The following is a 19,419-nucleotide window of genomic DNA, read 5'->3' on the forward strand; positions in this document are numbered from 1 at the left end:
ATCCTGGGGCGTATTAGAAGGGGAGTGGCTAGTAGATCGAGAGAGGTTCTCCTTCCCCTCTACTCCACCCTGGTGAGACCACATCTGGAATATTGTGTGGGTAATGGGTTCAAACTGGAACACAAGAGGTTCCACTTAAATTTGAGAAGAAACTTCTTCTCAGTGAGGGTGACAGACACTGGACCAGGCTGCCCAGGGGGGTTGTGGAGTCTCCTACTCTGGAGACATTCAAAACCCGCCTGGACATGTTCCTGTGTAACCTCATCTGGGTGTTCCTGCTCCGGCAGGGGGATTGCACTGGATGAGCTTTCAAGGTCCCTTCCAACCCCTGACATTCTGTAATTCTGTGAAAATACAGAAAAAAGAGCTCATGCCTTCTGAACACAGAAAATAGAGCCCATATCTAAACTTGAGTGACCCAGAAAGTAAAGACAAGGAGACTCAGAGATCTTACTAAAATAACTTTTTATATCTAAAGAATGTATAAGGTTTATTTTAGATATCATCAATTAATCCTGTCTTAAGTGCAGAAGCGATGGTGTATTTACTGTAGGACAGTCAATATCTGTAGCATTGTCAGCTTTTTTCAAACACTTTGGTAGCAAGAATTTCTTGGTGATGTGTGCGAGCCCGAGTCAAAAAGTTGGATGGCAGGACACTCAGCTTCCCACGGTGACATTTCTGTGTCCGGGAGATGAATAAATCACACTCTGCAGAAGTTCAGTGAAGTTATGAATGATAAAAGCTGAGACCTGAGACTTCTTGCTAGTTTAAGGATCAAATATTCTAAACCTCTTTACTGAAAAAGTTATTTTGGTGGTCTTGGAAACTCGCCCGTCTTGCACACTTGCTGTTCTGGCTCCTGCGTTCATCAGTCGTGAGAAGTTCAAAAGTAGGTTTGACAGGTCAGTCCAAAACTCTAACACATGCATTGAAACCTCCTCAAACCAAACCACAGCTTACTAAACTCTTAAAGTGATTTGTTAAGGCTTATCTTGAGGATTGGCTTTTTATATTTAATTGCAGCAAATTATATTTCCTGAGGGGTTTATATTTTAAGAAGATAAGCTCTGATTTATCCTTCTTTTTTTTTTTTTTTTCCTCTGTTCCAGTTTATTCCAGGGTAATACTCAACTTTTCTTCTATCATGTTTTTAGACAGTCAGGAAGATAATAGAAGGACTTGATACACTTGACAGCTTTTCAGAGAGGAGAAACTTTATTTTTGTTTTGTTTTCAATTGTCCTGATGTCCTTGTGTGTGTCTTTATACAGGGAGGTGATTGTTGGTCTCTGTTGTGGGAAATTAAGCTGACTGAGTGAAGCTAAACCCACACAGCCTCTACCTGAATCTCAAAGCCATGTTTGAGTCCTGTACCTTCTAGTGTGAAGCTGTTTGGGCCCAGCTCTGCCCTTGGGATACAGAAGGTTTGCACAACCACTCCGAAGCAGGAGCCCAAGGAATGGGTTGGAAAGGAAGTTTTTAAGTGTGCTCTGCCACCTTTCCTACTTTTCCATGTCACTCCTTCCCTTTTACCCACCTCTACTGCAAAATCCTTCTGGCTGGTGATGGTAAAAGGAGAACCTGTTGGCTTTGGCAAGAGGTCTGGCCCGTTAATCTTTGGTTTAGAGATGACAAATGGAGGAGGAGCTTTTCCAACCCTAAGACCTGATCTGGGTTTTCATCCAAAAAAATGGATGCATTAATATGGGATAAAAGTTGCACATTATCCAACCAACTGGTATAACCCTAAGCTTGTGCAGAATTGACCTACGGGGCTTCTTGTGTTTGCAGCATCCCTGTGAGATCGGCCGTCGGTGTCGTCCTGCTCCGCTTGCTCTGAAGTGGGGAGGGAACGGGAAGCGAAGGCCTTGTATTTCATCTAATATGGTGCTGTTGGGAGTGCCAAACTGGGAGGATTTCCTGGCCTTTCTTGTTTTTTTGGAAAGAAGGAAACAAAACTTTAGGACAAAAAATATCCCTGTTCTGTCTGCCCTTTCCCTTGCCACTCCCCACCACTTGTGCCTGCGCATTGCCAGCCCGCAGTGGAATGTTTCCAGGCTTCTTTTTGAAGATATTTATAAGCAAGTTGAGCTTCATTATTTCCTCCCCCCCCCCCCCCCCCCCCGCCCCCCCAATGATTTATTTACTGTAAGTTGTTGTATTTCTGTATAATTGATGTATGTGTCAACTTGCATCTAGGGAGGGAAGTCGCAAATGGGTTTGGGCTGCGCTGTGCGAGTGTGGAAAAAGGAATTTAAAAGAATAGTCTGACAGTAACCCTACCAATGACAGCTGGAGAGAGAAACTTGTTAAGAAAAACACACAAGTAACAATAATATTGTAACAATAATAATAATAATAATAAAAAATTTACTACATAACTGCTATGAATTAACTACAGCGGGGAGTAGCGAGCACAGATTTCTCTCCTCTAGCCTCATTCTACCCAACAAAATCAAGCTTTACTTTTATAAAAATCGATGGATCAAGAAGGGGAAAGGCACTTTAAGTCGTGGGTATTTTTAGCAAGGAGGAAAAGCATCTTGGCGGTGCTCCTTCCTATACGTTACAGTTATAAATTGCATTACTTTGGGATGCTTCTAAACAAATCAAGATTTCAGGTTCAGTGTCCTCAGCATGTGCAGAGTTTGTTTCCCAACACAAAAGTGGGGAATTCTACTTGTGTCTATGTGATTTGGGGAAAGAGGGAATGTATGGCTGGATGTATCTAGCAGTCGGGAATATCTGTGGTGGAGAAAATCACTTGCAACAAGGGGGGAGCAAATGTCCTGCCATGTCCCGTGTAAGCAGATTAGGTTAATACTGCAGCATGGATTAAGCAAAAATTAGAAAGGATAATGCTGCATTAATTCACACAGGTCTAGTTTCTGTAGCATGATGACAAAACAAAATTAGTAATAGTCTAAAAATATAACCCTGAATAAAAGAGCTTTCTCCTCCTTATTTCCTCCTTCCCCCTTCCTCCCCTCGTTTCCTGCTTGGGCACCCGAAGTTGGAAACTTAGAGGGGGTTTTGAATGGGACTTTTTCTCTCCCCCCACTTCATTTAATTAAAAAAATAAAATAAAATAAAATAAAACCTGGCTGTTTGTGTAGCTGTGACTCAGCCCTGCGGTGCCTATCTGCCTTGTGTCAGCCCTGGGGCTGTCTGGGGGAAGCGGCGGCCGCACATACCCGAACCCTGATGCAAGTTTTGAAATTGCACCAAGTGCACTCGCAGCATCAAATCACGCTGCGATTCCAGTAACAGCCAGAGCTCGCTTGGCTCCGGCTGGGAAAGCCACTCATGCAGCCTGAATAGGGGAGAGAGGCCAAATTGCACATTCATTTGGATAATTAGGTAAACAGTAAATACGAGAAGTCTGCCTTCCACTCAAACTCCATTGTTTATTCCCCTAAAAGTCTATATTTAGGTTTGGCGGCCAGATTTATCACAATAATTAGTGCATTGTTTAAACAAGGTCACTGATGGGGGTGTGTGTGTGTTTATCTCTGCTTAACTGGATTGCTTATTTGAAGTAGAAATACCTCTAAAAATATTATGCGGACCTCTTGAAAACTTGCGTGCTCGACTCTGGAGGCACATGGTCTTTATTAGAAAATAAATGCAATTATTTACGTTCGGTTTTGCAGCTTGAAGTCCCGAGCGATTTGTACATAAAACCGTGGAGATTTGATTACATCCTGATTTTATGTCTCACTGGTATATGAGTGTTTTAGATGTGTAAAAACCTTTTTATAAGGCATAGATCATAACAAGTTGCTAAGTGAAGCCATACGAGTGCCGTCCTGTCCATTGGAATTGGAACACACATGTTCGTTAATTTAGTCTAGCTTCAGTGGTCGCTTATGTATTTATAAAACCCAACGTGGCTTTGTGTTTTCTATTTCGAGTAAATACTTCTGGCCCTGTTGGCAGGTCAATCTGAAACTTCAAGATACAATTTCAAAGTCGGGCTTTATTGCTCACAGCAGTTCTGCGCCGCTCGGTGAGGATGGCGAGGAGTTTACTAACAGCGCTAGAGCCATCAAGGTAAAAATAGCAAATAGCAGCTCATTTTCCCTTTTACTGATGAAGTGAGTGAATGCGAAGGCCTTGAAGTGTGCTCACAGAGTAGTTTGAGGAGGAATGTTTTAATCAGATAACTTTTTTGGTTTTTTTACAATAGGTACACATCTAGAGAAGATGGGACAGAAGAGAAGGATCTTTACTGGTCCCAGCTGGGTACGGGCAGGTCACTGCACAGGGCTGGCACTGATTTGTTTTGTGGACAATTAGTGCCTGATTTCTGAGAGCCGGTTTCTTTGTTGGTGCGATTGCTGTGGCAGTAGCACCCTAGAGAGGCTTGTACAAAACTATCTGAGGATTTGAATAAGAAGCATTTAAGAAATATCAACTGCAGTGGATTTTGCTCTAAGCAAGAGGAACCAGTGCGGGTTTGTTGTGTTTTTTTTTTTTCCTAGCACTGTTAAACCTATTGGTTAGAATTTCAATTTTTGCAAAGGAAATAATTGAGAATGTTCTTTTAAAGAGCTTATTGAATAGTAGTTGGGAGTGCCGCTTGCTCAGACTTACAGATGAGACTTTGCACGCTTCGTTTGGAAGGGACTGACCTCAGAAATGGTCAGTTTTGTCATTTGTAAGCCAGTGTTCACACCTAATGAAACAAAACCAAAATAATTTTGAAACTCGAAAGAGAAGTCGTCTCTGGCGTGATAATAATGACTGAAAAGACATGAAAGAATTGAAGTGCTTGCGCCGCGGGCACGACTAGATCTTGTGTGCAGTGGTTTGAGGACTGGGCTTCGAGCTCCCTGTCCAGCTGACAGACAGACAGACAGGCCTCAGAAGGACATGCCTGGGGTGCAGTGACTTGTGCTTGGTGCAAATCCTTCTTCACGTCCAGTTTTTTTTTGTCCTGTATTGAGGAGTTGTGTGCATGTGTCATAAATTTTTGTCGCTGAAGAAGAAATTCTCTTACCTCTCTCCCTCCCTCTTCAAAGGCTGAAATTATGCTTTTTTTGGGAGAGCCTCTTTTGTACACGTCACCATCAGGCACATTTGAATATGAACTTTCAAGGGGTTTCATTTAATTTCTCAGTTCAGGCTGGGTGTTAGGATGTACAGGCTCGTTTCTCAGAGATCACACGGCATTATAGCAAGCAGTGTCCTGCACTGGACATCTTTAATCGTTCCTTCAATGACAAACACAGAGAGAGATTCAGCCAAAGAGCGTGTACTTCTGTCTCTCCCTGTTTCCTGTGCGGTTTCGGTGCCCGCAGGTCACCTTGCTTCATCTTTTGGCTCCGTGCGCTGTTCCCCGTTGTGAAACCTCCAGCGCTGGCGCCGGGCTGGCAGCTGGCAGAAGCTTCATCTTCATCCCAGCGCTTCATCACCATTCCTGGCTTCTGCCTTTTGCACCGATTCAAGGCTGTACCCGACAGATAACCTGTGGAGAAAGACCTCTTCTGGTTAGAAGGTCATTTAAATTTAATAACTGCTCTTTTTTTCTCCCCCTCTTCTCTGCTTTTTGCTTCCCTTTGGGTTGTTTCTTCTACTTCTTTCTCGATGTTAGTGCTACAGCACCTGGAATTTTACACAGATCCCTCTTTCCAAGCTGGTACTAAATGTTTTAATTCCAAATTTGTGATACTGGCGTGTTTCATCTTTCCTCCCTGTAATGCGTTGCTTCATTTAGATGAAAGTTTAATATTAAACTCCTACGCACTGCTGATTTATTGTCAGTTGTTGCACTTTAATTTGCTAATTATACAACATTCTGGAGAGGCTGTGAGGTGAGCGATAGGCTATTTCTCATACAGCTCAAGGAATTTCCATGCATAAATTCAAAGCTTAAAATAATTCTGGATTTGTAAATTCTTCCTCCTGGTTGCTTGTACACCCAGAGCCCATCTCCATCACTAATCCTGTATTGCTCTCATGTATGCAGGTGCTCAAACCATTGCTGTTTGTAGTCCAGTCTAGCAGACAGAAAGTGCTGGATATCAAAGCCATCTTGAACCCCTGCACAGACCGCGTGTAAAACGAACCAGCAACTCAAGTGTGTCCTTGGTGACTTCGAAAATTAAATTTGCTTGGTCATGTTCCTTCAGTTTGCACACAGATTCCACAGGCGTCAAACATCTCGGGTGTTAAATACTGCAGAAGTATGTTCTAGTTTGTGTGAGCTAATTGTTTAGGTTGTTGTTATTCGCTGGACCTTTAAAAAGTCTTGTTAAGTCTGAAAGCCCCAAGTCTGCCTGTTGGCGTTTTCTAGCAGCAAGACAGACTCCAGGACGGGTAAGTGTTGGCACAGGGCACTGGAAAAACATCTCTGATGATGTCTTGTCCCTGTCTTCTCACTTGAGCCACCACAGTCTTGCTACCTAACACCCACGTGGGGAGACAAATTATTTGTGGTGTTTAGTGGTAAATGGAAGAATTATAATTATAGATGTTGCTGAAATTTGCTCCTTATTTTATACTGTAATAGCATACTGATATACAGTGATACTGGAGAGTATTGTCAGTTACCTGGTGGTTCTCTCTTGCTGCCTAGTTGGCTTTACTGCAGGATTTCCAGTGTTTGAGAATCTACATTTTAAAATATATTTGCAAAGCTAGTGTTGCATGAAGAGTTTGCTCGAATAATTCAGTGTATTCACTCTGTCGCAGGGAAGAGCAGGACAAAGTAAGGCCAGCAGAATTAGAACAATTCATTTAAAAATAATGTATAGAATGAAATCATAAACTCAATTCCTAATGTGGAGAGTAGGGTTGATAGGTGTTATTTTTGCAACAGCCATGTGCTGAGGTTATGTTCCTTTACAGTTACATAAGAATAAAGAGTGGAAAGTTTGAATACATACAGCTGCTATTTGGGCATAGTTACCACAACCATTTTTGAGATGTTACCCATTAACATGCCTATGGTACTATGGCTATTTTTCCTCTCTTGGTAATGTTCAAGCTGTAGTTGGTTGATGCAAGCAAGTATCACATCTAGTGATAAAACTGTGTTCTGCTGGTAAACCCCTCCTTTAAGTTTGCAGGAATAATGCTTTTTGGGGTTTTTTTGGTTTTGTTTTTTTACCCTCTCTCGAGAAAATTCCAGAATACTTCAATTGGAAAAGGACCAGGGACATGGCAAGGTAATTGTGCTGGCTGAAAAACAATGTCGTTAAAACCTAAATCAGTATCTTGCGTATGATATTTCAGATGGTACCAAGCCCAAGGCTTTCCCTGCCTTACACAAACCTCCACCTCTCTACGGATTTCCCAAGCAAACGGGTGTCTTTACTGCTAACGGCTTTCTGTGATACGCAGTAGTTGCCAGAGTCTGTACCTTCGGGTTAAACATTTGTTTATTTGCACCAGTGCGTGTTGCTCAAATCCTCGGCTGGCTCGGGGCGGCGTTGCTGGGAGCTGCGTGTGGGCTCATTCGGCTGCCGTGCGCTTGGCTGGCTCCAAAATGTGCGTTTTTATGGCCCTTGAAACTTGGCACGAGCTGTGTTTTGTCGTTGACAGCGACAACAAAAGATTGCTGGCAAAATTAAAATCTGACATCGCCATTCTACAGGATTGTTTGCCGTGTATTGAAGTGGGGTTTTCTTGCTAACTTTTCCTGGCACCCACCCAAAACTCAGCATCTCGTAAATTCGTATTATCTCTGCTCAGTTGACAGGGCTGTAGCAGCATCTCCTGCAGATCACGGGAACAGTGTGGAAAGATGAAGAGAATTCCAAGGGGGCAGTTTGTATCAGCAGAGCAGTTGTAGAAGAATAATTAGAGGGCAGAAATCTCAAAGAGTTTTTCAATACCTGCCTTCAGAAACTAGACCACCCCAAACACAGAGCTGTGTCAGTCTGCATCTGTGCGACTTCAGCAACACTGAAAGGTAAAGGGCTTGGAGATGCAGCACAGTGCTCTCTGGCATCTAAATCACCATTTAGCTTGTTCATAGATGCATTTCATTCTCAGCATAGTGACAGTGAAAATCAGATACCCCGTTGATTTATCTGGGGCAGATGAGCTTTCTGTGGGGTCACTGGTACATGTTCCCAGCTCAAACCTTGTCAGATAAACCCGTGGCAGCTTTGGCTGCACTTGGGCTCAGTAAGTTATCTGAGTTCCAGCCGTGCCAATTCCTTGCTCTTCCCATCACTCTTATGCCAAATGCAACAATTTTTGTTAAGGTGCCGTTTCATTGATCCTCTGCATAACTTCAAGCACTAACTATTAGGCAGCCGAGTAAGTCAGGTGCGCTGGTCTGTGCTGAGCCGCGGAGAAGCGATATCCACCTGCAGGAAATGTTGCGGGGGAAACAGATGCATCTTGGTGATAGGAGATGGGAAGGGGATGTTAGGTCATTAATTAGTTAGCCTTGCATAAACAAAGCTTAATATTTTGAAAAGTCTCTAATTTAAAGGGAAGGAAAAATGGTTCATCTTCTGTGCTATTCATCTGCATGTCAAGTTGGGTCAGTTGGAAGACTTCTGTGATGGTTTCTGCTTTATATATTGATTATTCCTCCATGAACTGTTGGAGTGTGGTGAGTGACAGACTAGTTTTGGAGGGGAGAGGAGCTGGGCTGCAAAATCGAGGATCCCTGCCTGACTCTGCATCCCTTCTGTTTTGTCTGGGGAGGATGCAGGCTGTCACTTTTTTTACTCTTCTACATGTTAAAGAACTCATTTGATGGCTAATCATCGGACACTCAGTCTAAGATCTCTCAGAAGTGGTGTTTTCTTAACCTGCTCTCTTTATGATTTAGAAGAGATGACTTGGTTAAAAGCCCAAGTATGGTGAATAAATGTTCAGGGTTTGTCATGGGTTTTGGTGGTGTTGTAGGGCTTTTTTCTACTCTCTTATCTTTTCCCCCCCTTGCCATCCATTACTTGGCACACGTTTTAAAAAACGAGAAGCTGATAAGTTTGTGCTTGGTCCAAAACTAATTTAAAGTGGAGTAGTTCAGGCATGGGAGGTTTCAATTCAACTTTTTCTCAATATAAACGACGCTAAAGTTGAACTAAAATTTTGCGCATTTGAGTGCCTTTACTCAAGCACTCAACAACTTTTGGAGAGCAACTGAGCATTAAACATTATTTTTTATCAGCAGAAACAACCAATGATAGGACAAGGGGCAATGGGTACAAACTGGAACACAAGAGGTTCCACTTAAATTTGAGAAGAAACATCTTCTCAGTGAGGGTGACAGACACTGGCCCAGGCTGCCCAGGGGGTTGTGGAGTCTCCTACTCTGCAGACATTCAAACCCGCCTGGACATGTTCCTGTGTAACCTCATCTGGGTGTTCCTGCTCCAGCAGGGGGATTGCACTGGATGAGCTTTCCAGGTCCCTTCCAACCCCTGACATTCTGTGATTCTGTGAGACAGGTTCTCCCTCGAGCTGCTTGGCAATGATACTTTGGGTTTTTTGTGGCATTGCTTTGTGTTTTTGGCTGGTAGTATTTATTAAACAACAGATACTCTGACAAATTTCCGAAGCTTCATGCAGCAGAACTGGGTGGGTTTCTGGTTTTGGAAAGCTGAATGGTGGAGAGCGGACTGCCCACACAGGAGCGCCCACGACACTGCCAAAGAATTGTCTTCATATGCTCAGTGAAAATGTAATACTGCTTGTGTACGTTTTCTGTGAGATGTTGTTATAAAGTTAAGATTGTTTTCCCAACACAATCCTAAAATTGAAATACAGTTATATTCCCACATAGCAAATCTGCATTTTGTGCATAAATTACTTAAATATCAAGGAGTAATGAAATATATGCTGTTAAACATGTCAAATCGGATGATTAAGCGATGGGATTGTTAGGAAGAAAATAGTAATTTTCTGAAAAAGCGAAATGAATGATCTGGCACAATGAACTGCAAACATTACCAAGAAAACCTTCTTCTGAGGAAAATTCGCTAGCTGAGGATCACGTTTTTTAATGCAGTAGGTATCAAAACCAGGAGGTATAAGTGCAAATATGCCAGATTTTCTCAAGCTAATTGACAGGCTCCTTTCTTCCACTGCAATTACTGTACCTGCTGGCAGCTGAGTGGGTGTCTCAGCGCGGCTGGGGATCTCACATCACCCAGATGTTGGCAGTCGCTGCTGGCAGCCGATTTCTTTGTGACAGCGAGACCCTGGAAACGCTTCCCGAGACAAACGGCTGCTCTGGCAGGACTCGAGTTTTTACAGGAGCAACTGGACTGCGGATGGATCAAGGCAAATTACTTTCTTGTATTTTTATGTGTACACAAGAGGTGCTGGAGCTGAGTGAGATCAATTTTGACATGGTGGTGTTGGGTTAGTGCAGACTAAGGGTTTGTTTGGGCATCATCTCTGCTGTCAATGATGTGTATAAGGAAGAGCCCAGCCTGACTCAAAGCCCAGGCTAAAAGGTTTGAGCTGGCTATTTAAGAGAATTATCGTGTTTGTAGACTAAGCAAACTTGTGTATCAGTGATTTTGTGTGAATAAACATGCAGGCCTTGTGTGCTGTTTTTAGACGCACTTTGAGAAAGATGGTTTTACACTGAAATCTCAGTGAAGCGAAGGCGGCTGGAAAACTGTTTTCTTTGATCACAAAGTGCATTGGTCTGAGCAGTGCTAACATGAAATCAAAAGTGAAATCAGAAGTTAAAGACACTTCCTAACGTTATTCAAACTGTTACTTTGTTCCTGGGCTTCATGCTGTGTGTTTATTGAAGCCTGTCTTTGCTGTGGTGGTAGTTCTGTACAGAGCTGTGGTCCAACCCCCGGCCACACCAATGAAAACATTTTTGAAGTAGAAGTTAACCCGTGACTGGTTTTGCACGTTGCTCGGTGTTGTCAACCTTTCTGTGCCTTCCCTTGCTGAAATGGGTGGTCTGTAGAAGTCAGCGACTGTATTGGGAAGGAGGTGAAGTGACTTTTCCGTGCAGGATGGTGGTGAAAAGGAGTGGGATGAGAGGCATCCTGGTGAGCATCTATGTCCCTGTGCAAAGACCAGTGTTTTGCCTAAAGATTCATTCTGTCCGAAGTGCTGTTGTGCTAAATCCCGGCTTTGGAATAATGTTGACGCAACTGGTGTCATATTATCTGAGTTGAGTCATTCCTGTTGGTCACACCGAGGCCTCCAATTCGGCAGCAAAATGCTTGCAAAACACTGAAAACGTGGTTTGTATGAGTGCTCAGCTTGGGCATTATGGTTCAACGGGAGTTAGAAAGTGTGCTAGAAACCTCCAGCAAGCAGATCCCTGGAGACCTTCAGCTACTGCACTGTCTGTCTGCGCCTTCTGTCCTCTCCTGCCCTTCTGTGCTCCCAAACCAAAAGCAGATGCAGATGTGCTAGCGGAAACTTGTACAAGCAAGGCTTGCAGAGCTGACCAGAAACCTACCTCACATTCTCAGTTTTCTCTGCCGATTATGGCTTGTGCTGTTAGAGTCAACCACATCGTCGTCTCTCGTATTTATTTATACTTGTTTCTAATGTTCCATAAAGCCTTTTTTACCGGGCTGGCTAATTCAAAGCATTTGGTCAAAGCATTTAGTAGTAAAAGGCTCAACAACTGAAATGAGGACCCGTTGCTGGAAGAGGTGGGTGATCTGGTAACAGCAGGACCTGGTTAAAGTTGGGGTCCTCAGAAACAAGGGCTCTCGGGCCTCTCTGCTTGGTGAAAGGGATCAAGAAGCAGAACACCCACCAGCAGTGGATGAGGGTCAAGTCAGGAGTTATTTGCAAGATCTTGACCCATGCAAGACTATGGGACCAGATGGGCTGCATCAGAGGTGACCAGCAACCCCTGCAATGAAGAATAGAAGACAAGAGCCAGCTAACTTTTTTTCTGTGAATTCTCCATCCCATTTTCACGATGGGAGTACTTTTATCTCTGCCCATATTCATTGCTCCTCGTAATGCCTTGAGGAGATCGTTGCTCTGGAGTGGCGGAGTTGTTGTTTAGGTACATTTTGCCATTGCAGACGTTCTCTGAGCAGCACGACTTCCTACAAAGCGTGAGAGTCAGCATCGTTATTTCTGAGGCAGAATTTGCATCGCAGTGCCCAAACTGTTCTTGCATCTGAGGTTATTTCTTGTAACTTTTTGAGCCTGGCATCTTTAGATAGCCGCTTCTCTTCTAATCAAAAAATGTAACTTGCTACTGAATAAGGAAAGAATTTCTCAATGTGATGGAGGTCTTTGGGTAAATCCATCCCTATATTAGGGAGCAGTGATACCATTTTCCATATATACACAAAAGTAAGGAAGTTTTTGCATCTGCAGTGGTCAGGAATGTAATTTGGCTGACGAATGCAGCCGAGCTTAAAGGCGAGATCCCACAGTGGGTCAGTTAAGCTTTATTGGTCTGCCAGATGAGATTATCATTTTATTTAACCAGAGCAGTAGTATTCATTGTCACTTGATTGCCAAGGGTCTGTCAGCATTTCCATTATAAACCCCTTATTTTCAGGGATTTGAGTAGACTTGAGATTTAAGTGTTCTGGTCTAAAACTTGGCAAGCGTGATCTCAGTTCACCAGTGGATATTTTCTTTATGAGATTTTAAAATAGTCAGCTGTTTCTTAAATTGTAGAGAAGGCAAGGGTTTTTTGGGTTTTTTTGTTTTTTTCTCTTTTGGTTAAACAGATAGGGCTATTTTTTCCATCTTGCTTATTTCAGTTGGATTTATAAAAATAAAATTATGTTCTGTTGTTTGAGGAAAAAAGAAAGGGGGAGGGGGGGAACAGAAGACAAAGGAAAATCTGCCTGCTGTCCTGCTCTGTTTGCCAGAGGATCATGTCTCAAAACCTTCCCTTTGCTTTGGTCTATGTTTGAAGTCCCACCCACCCTCTCTGTCCCTTTTCTCCTCCCCTTCACTTCTCTTTGGTGTATTTACACTCTCACTGCATTAAGTTGCAGCGTTTCTTCTCTTTACTCCATTCTTCCTCTCCGGGGTTTCCAGCGCTTGATTCTCATGAGTTTGCCTGTTTTACGTCTCTCTAAAAGGCAACTTTGAGGTATTCTTAAGCGATACAACATACCTGTGGTAAATATGAACTTTAGGACTTGTCTTTATGTTGTATATTAGTCTGTTTGAGGTGCTTTACTGCCTAACTGAAGAACATAATGCGCATGACTCTTAGTTGAGTATTGCAGTTTTTTTATGCTTTTCTGAGACTTTTCTGTGACTCTAGAGTGAAGCACTTTTGCATTCTTTTCTTTTTTTTTTAAAAAAAAAACAACTTTAGACTGACAAAAAAGCGAAGTGTGATTGGCGCAGAACCACCACTGTGGGTTTTCATGGCTGGGCTCTTTTAGTCATTTCCTGAGAGCCGGTGCGGAGATGTGACAGCGCAGGAAGCGGCAGCGAGCTCAGCGAGGCTCCGAGTGCCTCACAAATCGGCTTGGCCAGAGCTGGGGGCACGTCCTCCTCGCTGGGATGTAGAAATACCTCCTCCTGGGATCGATGCTCAGGCTCTTCAGGAAGAACCTCTACTGTCTTGCACTCAGAGTGACTTGGGCATTCAAATGGTGAGTGAGGAGCTACAGCTCTATGATTCTTAAGCAACAAGGAATTTAAGAGCTGAAATTCAAGGGGTGGAAGATGAGCGCTTTCAAAAAGCACTACAGCCTCTCTCCCAGGGCTTTCAGAAGATCGCTGTCGGAACAGGACGCTGGCGCTGCTGACCTGAAGGGCTACCATTGGTACCACCAAATGAAAAGCAAGAAGATGAACAAACAAATGAGTTGTGAGCCAGAGAAGCCTCTGGGAGCGTACAGGTGGCAGACGCATCCTTGGCTTCCCTGGAGGATAAGCAAAAGAGAGGGCTCGTGCAGCCTGAAAGCGGAATGCGATGATCCAAGTCTTGCTGAAAGTTCTGCAAGCGTGGATGCTACCAGCGCTGATGGTCTCCTTGAAGACCCAACAGAGGTGTTTTTCCAGGCAAGGACTAGACCATTCCGGGTTCCCTTCAACCGCTCTCTATCCGAACCCGTGCCGCAGGTTGGGAACAGGAGCACAAAGCCCTTTCTGCAAGCCATGCATTCGGTGGGCTCTGGACAGCAGGGTGATTTCATCCGTGGCTTTTTCTCCTCTCTATCAAGTGGCTTTTCAAAGATGATGAGTCGAAAAGGGGAGCCTGGCAGTGAGTCAGTAAATGAAGGGAAGACAGATGATAATCACATTGATTTGTGTACAGGTAATTAACTCATTTTTGTGTTTTGCTGTTTGTGTAACAGATGAGTGCAGTGAGACATTCTTTGGGATATACAATAATTATTTAAACTCTTCTATAACTTAGTTTTATTAACATGACCGTTCTGATATTCTGCCTTCATTTTTAAAAAAGCAACTGAGAAAGGGCCTTTCCTGATGAGGAAGTGGTGTGAGATGTTTTGGCTTGTAAAATCTTGGAGGTCCCTTTAAAACAAGCATCATCTGGTGGAAGCAGCAGCATTTCTCTCTCAATGCAGCCTGGATGCGTGGTCCTGCAAGCACAATTTTGCAGTGCCCTGATGGAGATATTAAGCCTGCTTGCTATAAGTGAAGCACTAGGGAGAGAGAGAGAAATTAAGCTGTCTTTTAAACAGTGCTCAAGACAGTGGAACGGATCTAGTTCCTCATACCAGATTCAGAGTTTTGTAACAAACCGCCTAAATTGGTGTCTGCTCTCGGGCAGATGCCAAGGGCAGCAGCGCTGCAAAGGTTTAGGCAGCTGGGATTGAGGTCAGCAAGATGCCAGTCTGAGATTCCACTTAAATCCACCCTGCTGATAACAACACTCGTAAAACAGAACAAAAAAGGGGAGAAATTTGCTTTCTCTTCTCTTCGTTTTCCCTGTAACTTTCTAGTTGGCAGTCCAGCCTGAACTAGGTAACTAATGATGCTCTGAAAAAGCCCCACAAAGTTTAAATTTGTAATAAAAACAAAAATAAACCTTCCTTCTTCCCAAAACCTCAGCACTTTACGGAGTTGTCCAGATTATTGTATTGAAAGCCCAATAACGTCTGGATCCAGTTGAGACTGCTGGACAAGGCATCGGTATTCAAACAACTCAGCCCAGAAGCAGTAGTGAAAACAGAATCTACTCTGTCCGGAGGGGTGTTCAGCCTTTCAGTCTCAGTGGAATGTCCCTGACAGCCTGATGTTTGCTACTGGAAACAGTCACATTGCTTTAAAACAAAAAAAAACAGTGACCAAGAAGAAGAAATAATTAAGAAGGGCTATATCTGTTCAAACCTAGTTACATACGGCCACTGATTTGTGTTTCTCCAAGATGTTTCTTCATTGCAATTAGGCTTGATGATGCTTGTTAAATTACATGAAATACATAGAAAAAAAATAGGAACTACTTACTTTTTATTTTTTCTTTCCTGTTGAAGGCTTCTTGTTAAGAGGTAGGTTTGGTGTTTTTGTCTCTGCTCCAGTCATTCACATTAGGAACAAAGATTTCTGCTGCAGGCTCCTGCTGTTGTTGGGACCTCCTGGGAAACCGAATTACTGCTGCAGACTGCTTGGGACAGCTTTTCTGTTTGGTCTCTTCTGCCCACTGATATACATCAGCAAGCTATTTTGGGAAGATGTTCTATGGGATACAAGTGCTTTGGATCCAAATCTCGCAATGTGTGAAGGGCAGAGTGTGCTGTAGTTCCTATTTCTCCTCTGATCTGGTGCACTTGGATACTGAATGGTTCTCTCCTGTATGGCCATTGTTGGGATGCTTTGCTTTTAGTGCAGTGAAAAGTAAACAGAAGAAAAGGGATTATTTGTGTGAAACCGCCGCTCGGTAAATACTTCATGTCAGTTATGGGACAATGACAGAGCCTTTGGGTTCTTTGGGGTGGGCCCAACCTCAGTCTGAGCCTGCCCAAACGGGTTTAGCAAAGACAGTCACGGTTCAGGAACTGAGAGAAAAACAATGGGACTCCAGATTAAAAGTCACAGCCAGGAAAGTGTTTGGGGAAACAAGGTTGGTGCAGTCACCCCCAAAATCGTCTGAAGCAGCCAGGTCCTGCTTGGACCACTGTTGCAGGACCACAGAGCTTTTGGTGGGAGGGACATCTCCATAGAGTTCCTTTTCAGCCTTTGCCTTCTCAAAGGTCCAGCCTCTGATCTTCAAGTAGGTAACAGCTTAGGTGTAAGAGAACTAGTTCACCCTTTGAGACGTGCCAGTATGTGGGATATATAGCCATAGGATGTCTAACTGCTTACTACTGGTTTTATTTTTCCTAAAAGAGGAGCTGCTCTTGCTGGAACTGCTGGGTAGAGTCTCCTGCCCCACACAGGACTTTAGACTGAGACCTGATAAAACCAGTGGCAAAACCTGTGAGCTCTCCTGGGGTTTAGATTTCAGGTCTGAGAGAGGTAACTTGGAGGCAAAAGGGGTGAGAGAAATAGAGCTGGTCTGTCATGTTCTTCAGCCACAGTCTAGATGCTCAGAAGTGACCACATCTTCTGTTCTCCTTCCGAATACCACATGAGCTCAGTTCTGTGGGGGTCACCGAATTGTCCACTGACAGCTTTGGTTCTTCCATGGTTTGGTTTGGTTATCTTTCCATGACTACAGTCCCAGCTGCTGTTCAAGCAAAAACCCGGGAAGATGGATTCTGTTTTGCTCTCCAAGGGAGGCAGAATTTGGGAATCCTTGGACAACTAAAGTCTGTGGTAAAAGTGCTCAGACACTTTACTAGCCAGGAGATGGTGTGAGATGTGGGGTTTCTCCAAAGTATGCAAACAGTTTAACTTGGAAGAGCTTGATCAAAAGTCTCCCAGGAAACATCTATTTGGACAGAAATTCTTGTCACTATGACCCAAACCCGAGAGGTGATGTTAAATACCCAGTGGGAGAGGTGTCCTTTGGAGTTCAACCAAGAGAACCTGGAGACATGCGTTCTGTCTCTTTTCCGTCCAAGGAGCCAAGCCCTTTGCTTCCACCACCTCTCCTCATTAACAGTATTTCCACTTGCCTCTGAAATACTTGCAGATTAACAGCTTTTTAAAATATTATCTTCCTTCCAACACTTGCCTGGCTTCTTGTATTTTTGCTTCATCTCTGCACCAGAGGCTGGGTCATCTGCGAGGGTTTGTGGAGTTCGCTGCTGATCTTTGTAAGCTGAGGGAAGAGCTGTTCTTTATGAAATTGTTACCTCCCAAAAGAGAATTGGTTCGGGTTTTTTTTGGCAAGTTAAAGAGGGAAGTGGGATTTAAAAAGAACGAAAAATCAGGATAAATATTTTCCAGTCGGTCTCACAGTCTAGGAAGCGTGTTCAGACACTGCTGCATCGCTGCTTGGCTGTAGGAACCTCGGATGGGTGGACTCGCCCATCCTCTTGGGTGATGGAGGGATGCTGAGCCTCGGGGGGGATGCCGGGGGTGCACGGTGTGTGCAGCGCACCAGGGAACGGGTTTGGGGAGAAGGGGCCGGATGGGGTGCAAGAGCAGAACCCATTCCTAGGGGGTCGCCTGGCCCTGCCCAGGAGGAGCCCGGGCCAGGTTTAGGTGAGAATGCAGTGGTTTTGGTGCTCAGAATGTTTTAATTTCTAGTAAATGTATCAGCGTGAGGAAGAAGTGTCATTCTGATAAACTTGTTGATTGTGAACATACCATGATTTTGGTAGAAACAAGATAAGGAAGGAGCTATGCAGGCAAAGCCTTGGATCCGGGGGTTGTAGGTGAGCTGCTGCACCTTTTTGATTATTATTTCTGAGTATTGCCAGTGACCTTTTAAGACTGTTGAGAATGGGTTTGTGGGAGAGTTCTCAGATAACATTTATTTCACTCTTCCTTCTTATCTGAGTCTCAGGACAGTGCGAGTTTAATTGTAGATCGATGACAAAATAATTCTTCAGTAGAATCAATTTGCCTGTATCTTCCCTGGGTATCTCTGCTTGGCTTTGGGGGAGGGAAAGGGTAAACACTGATTTATTTAGTGTGCATTTAGCTTTCACAGTTGCTCTCTTGTTACAATTTGTATAAAGACACTTCTTCAGAATTATTTCTTTCTCTCTCTTCACCTGGATGAAGATACATTTCTTTAGTCTTCCAGTTTTGAATTCAAGCTTTAATTCATTTTATATGTTGGCTGTGTTTGGGGTTTTTTTGTGCCTTGAGCATGAGAGCATATTTTAGATCCTTGCTTTTCTGGAAGTTGTTTTTTAATTATTCACTAAAGTTATTCAAACTCTGTGCCATTTTAATATCTTTAGGGTCTAGATTAATTAAGTTCCATTTCCTTTATCTTTCCATATAAACTTATTTAGGGATTTGTATTTTCACATTTATAACTCAAAGCTGAGGCAGTTCAACATTTGGTTTCTCCAGCGATTCCCAAAATACAAAACTGTTTCTTCCTGTCTGAGATGGGAATTGAGTATTTATTGCTCATTGGTGCAGCTTTTCTATTTTCATGCTTTTAAAAGCACTTTCTCATTTTAGAAAGTTCTTCTACTGACTCATGTTCCTCCACCTCAGATCTCATTTGCTCTTAAGTAGTTTATCTTTGGTGGGTTTTTTATTAGGGAACTTTTACACAGTCGAGCTTATTCTGTAGTTTGTTTGTTCATTCAAGTGCTGTGCAAATGTCAGTTTATGTGCCTCCTGCTATGATCCCCTATGTTTTGTTGCAAGATGTATTCTTAGTGTTAAAACTCATTCACCTTTAATTGTCAGAGCAGATTCAAGGTAGCTCCTTATACATAATCCCTACGTTGCATTAAAATGGCTGTAGTTTTTTCATAGAGTTACAACTATGAAAATAGCAGATTGCAGTCAAGTATCAGTCTGTCTTTTTATAAACTGTAGTGTGGTTTTGTGGTAGTAAATGTTGTGTTACGTGGTATATTGAAAATTACAGGGGGATGGGGATGCAGAGAGGAGCATTTCGCAGAATCACTTTGAATATGTATTTGAATAGACTACAGCTATTCAGCTGAATGTGTATGAACACAACACAAAATAATTAGCCATAATATTTGAAGCTAATAAAATTATGCTTATCTGCTGTTAATCACACTTAATGAATGGTGCCTCTGAGCAGGTAGTTGTGCTCCTTTCAGCGCTGGCCGTTGATTTTCATTTCTTTAATTCCCAGACCATTATGTCTGAATCCAAAAGTTAATGTTCAGTGGGATGAATGAGGACATTTACATTTGTCAGAGCTGTTTTCTGACTCATGAAATGACGGCAAGTGAATGGCAAAGCCTCAAATTCCAGGTTGCTTTTTGTTGGTTTTGTGGTCGGTATCCGTGGGACTGTTGGGATGTGGTACTTGATTCTGCTTGTGCAGGGGAAGCTGACAGCTGCTGCTTGCAAGAATATTATCTGCGATTACCTTGATCAGGAGAAATTATCGAGTGGGAATTATCTAAGGAGAGGGTAATTGTGTCCTAGAGACATCTTGTCTCCTGTATTTTCT

General features: G+C 43.2%; 1 protein-coding gene across 9 annotated transcripts in view; it reads left to right on the forward strand.

Annotated features, from left to right (window-relative positions):
- RASAL2 (RAS protein activator like 2) overlaps positions 1-19,419 on the forward strand; it is a 180,923-nt gene that overhangs the window by 45,298 nt on the left and 116,206 nt on the right. For 2 of the 9 annotated variants that reach the window (XM_065071712.1, XM_065071713.1), the window contains exon 1: positions 12,939-14,205. The exons of 5 other annotated variants lie outside the window; for them this stretch is intronic. In XM_065071712.1, coding sequence (XP_064927784.1) covers positions 13,611-14,205 — 595 coding nt within the window. In that variant the 5' untranslated portion in view covers positions 12,939-13,610. Of the gene's footprint in view, positions 1-12,938; positions 14,206-19,419 lie in introns of those variants that run through there. 2 more of the 9 variants (XM_065071714.1, XM_021285726.2) reach the window with 2 other exon arrangements.

This window comes from Columba livia, chromosome 8 (genome assembly GCF_036013475.1).
Source record: "Columba livia isolate bColLiv1 breed racing homer chromosome 8, bColLiv1.pat.W.v2, whole genome shotgun sequence".
NCBI classification, from domain to species: domain Eukaryota; kingdom Metazoa; phylum Chordata; class Aves; order Columbiformes; family Columbidae; genus Columba; species Columba livia.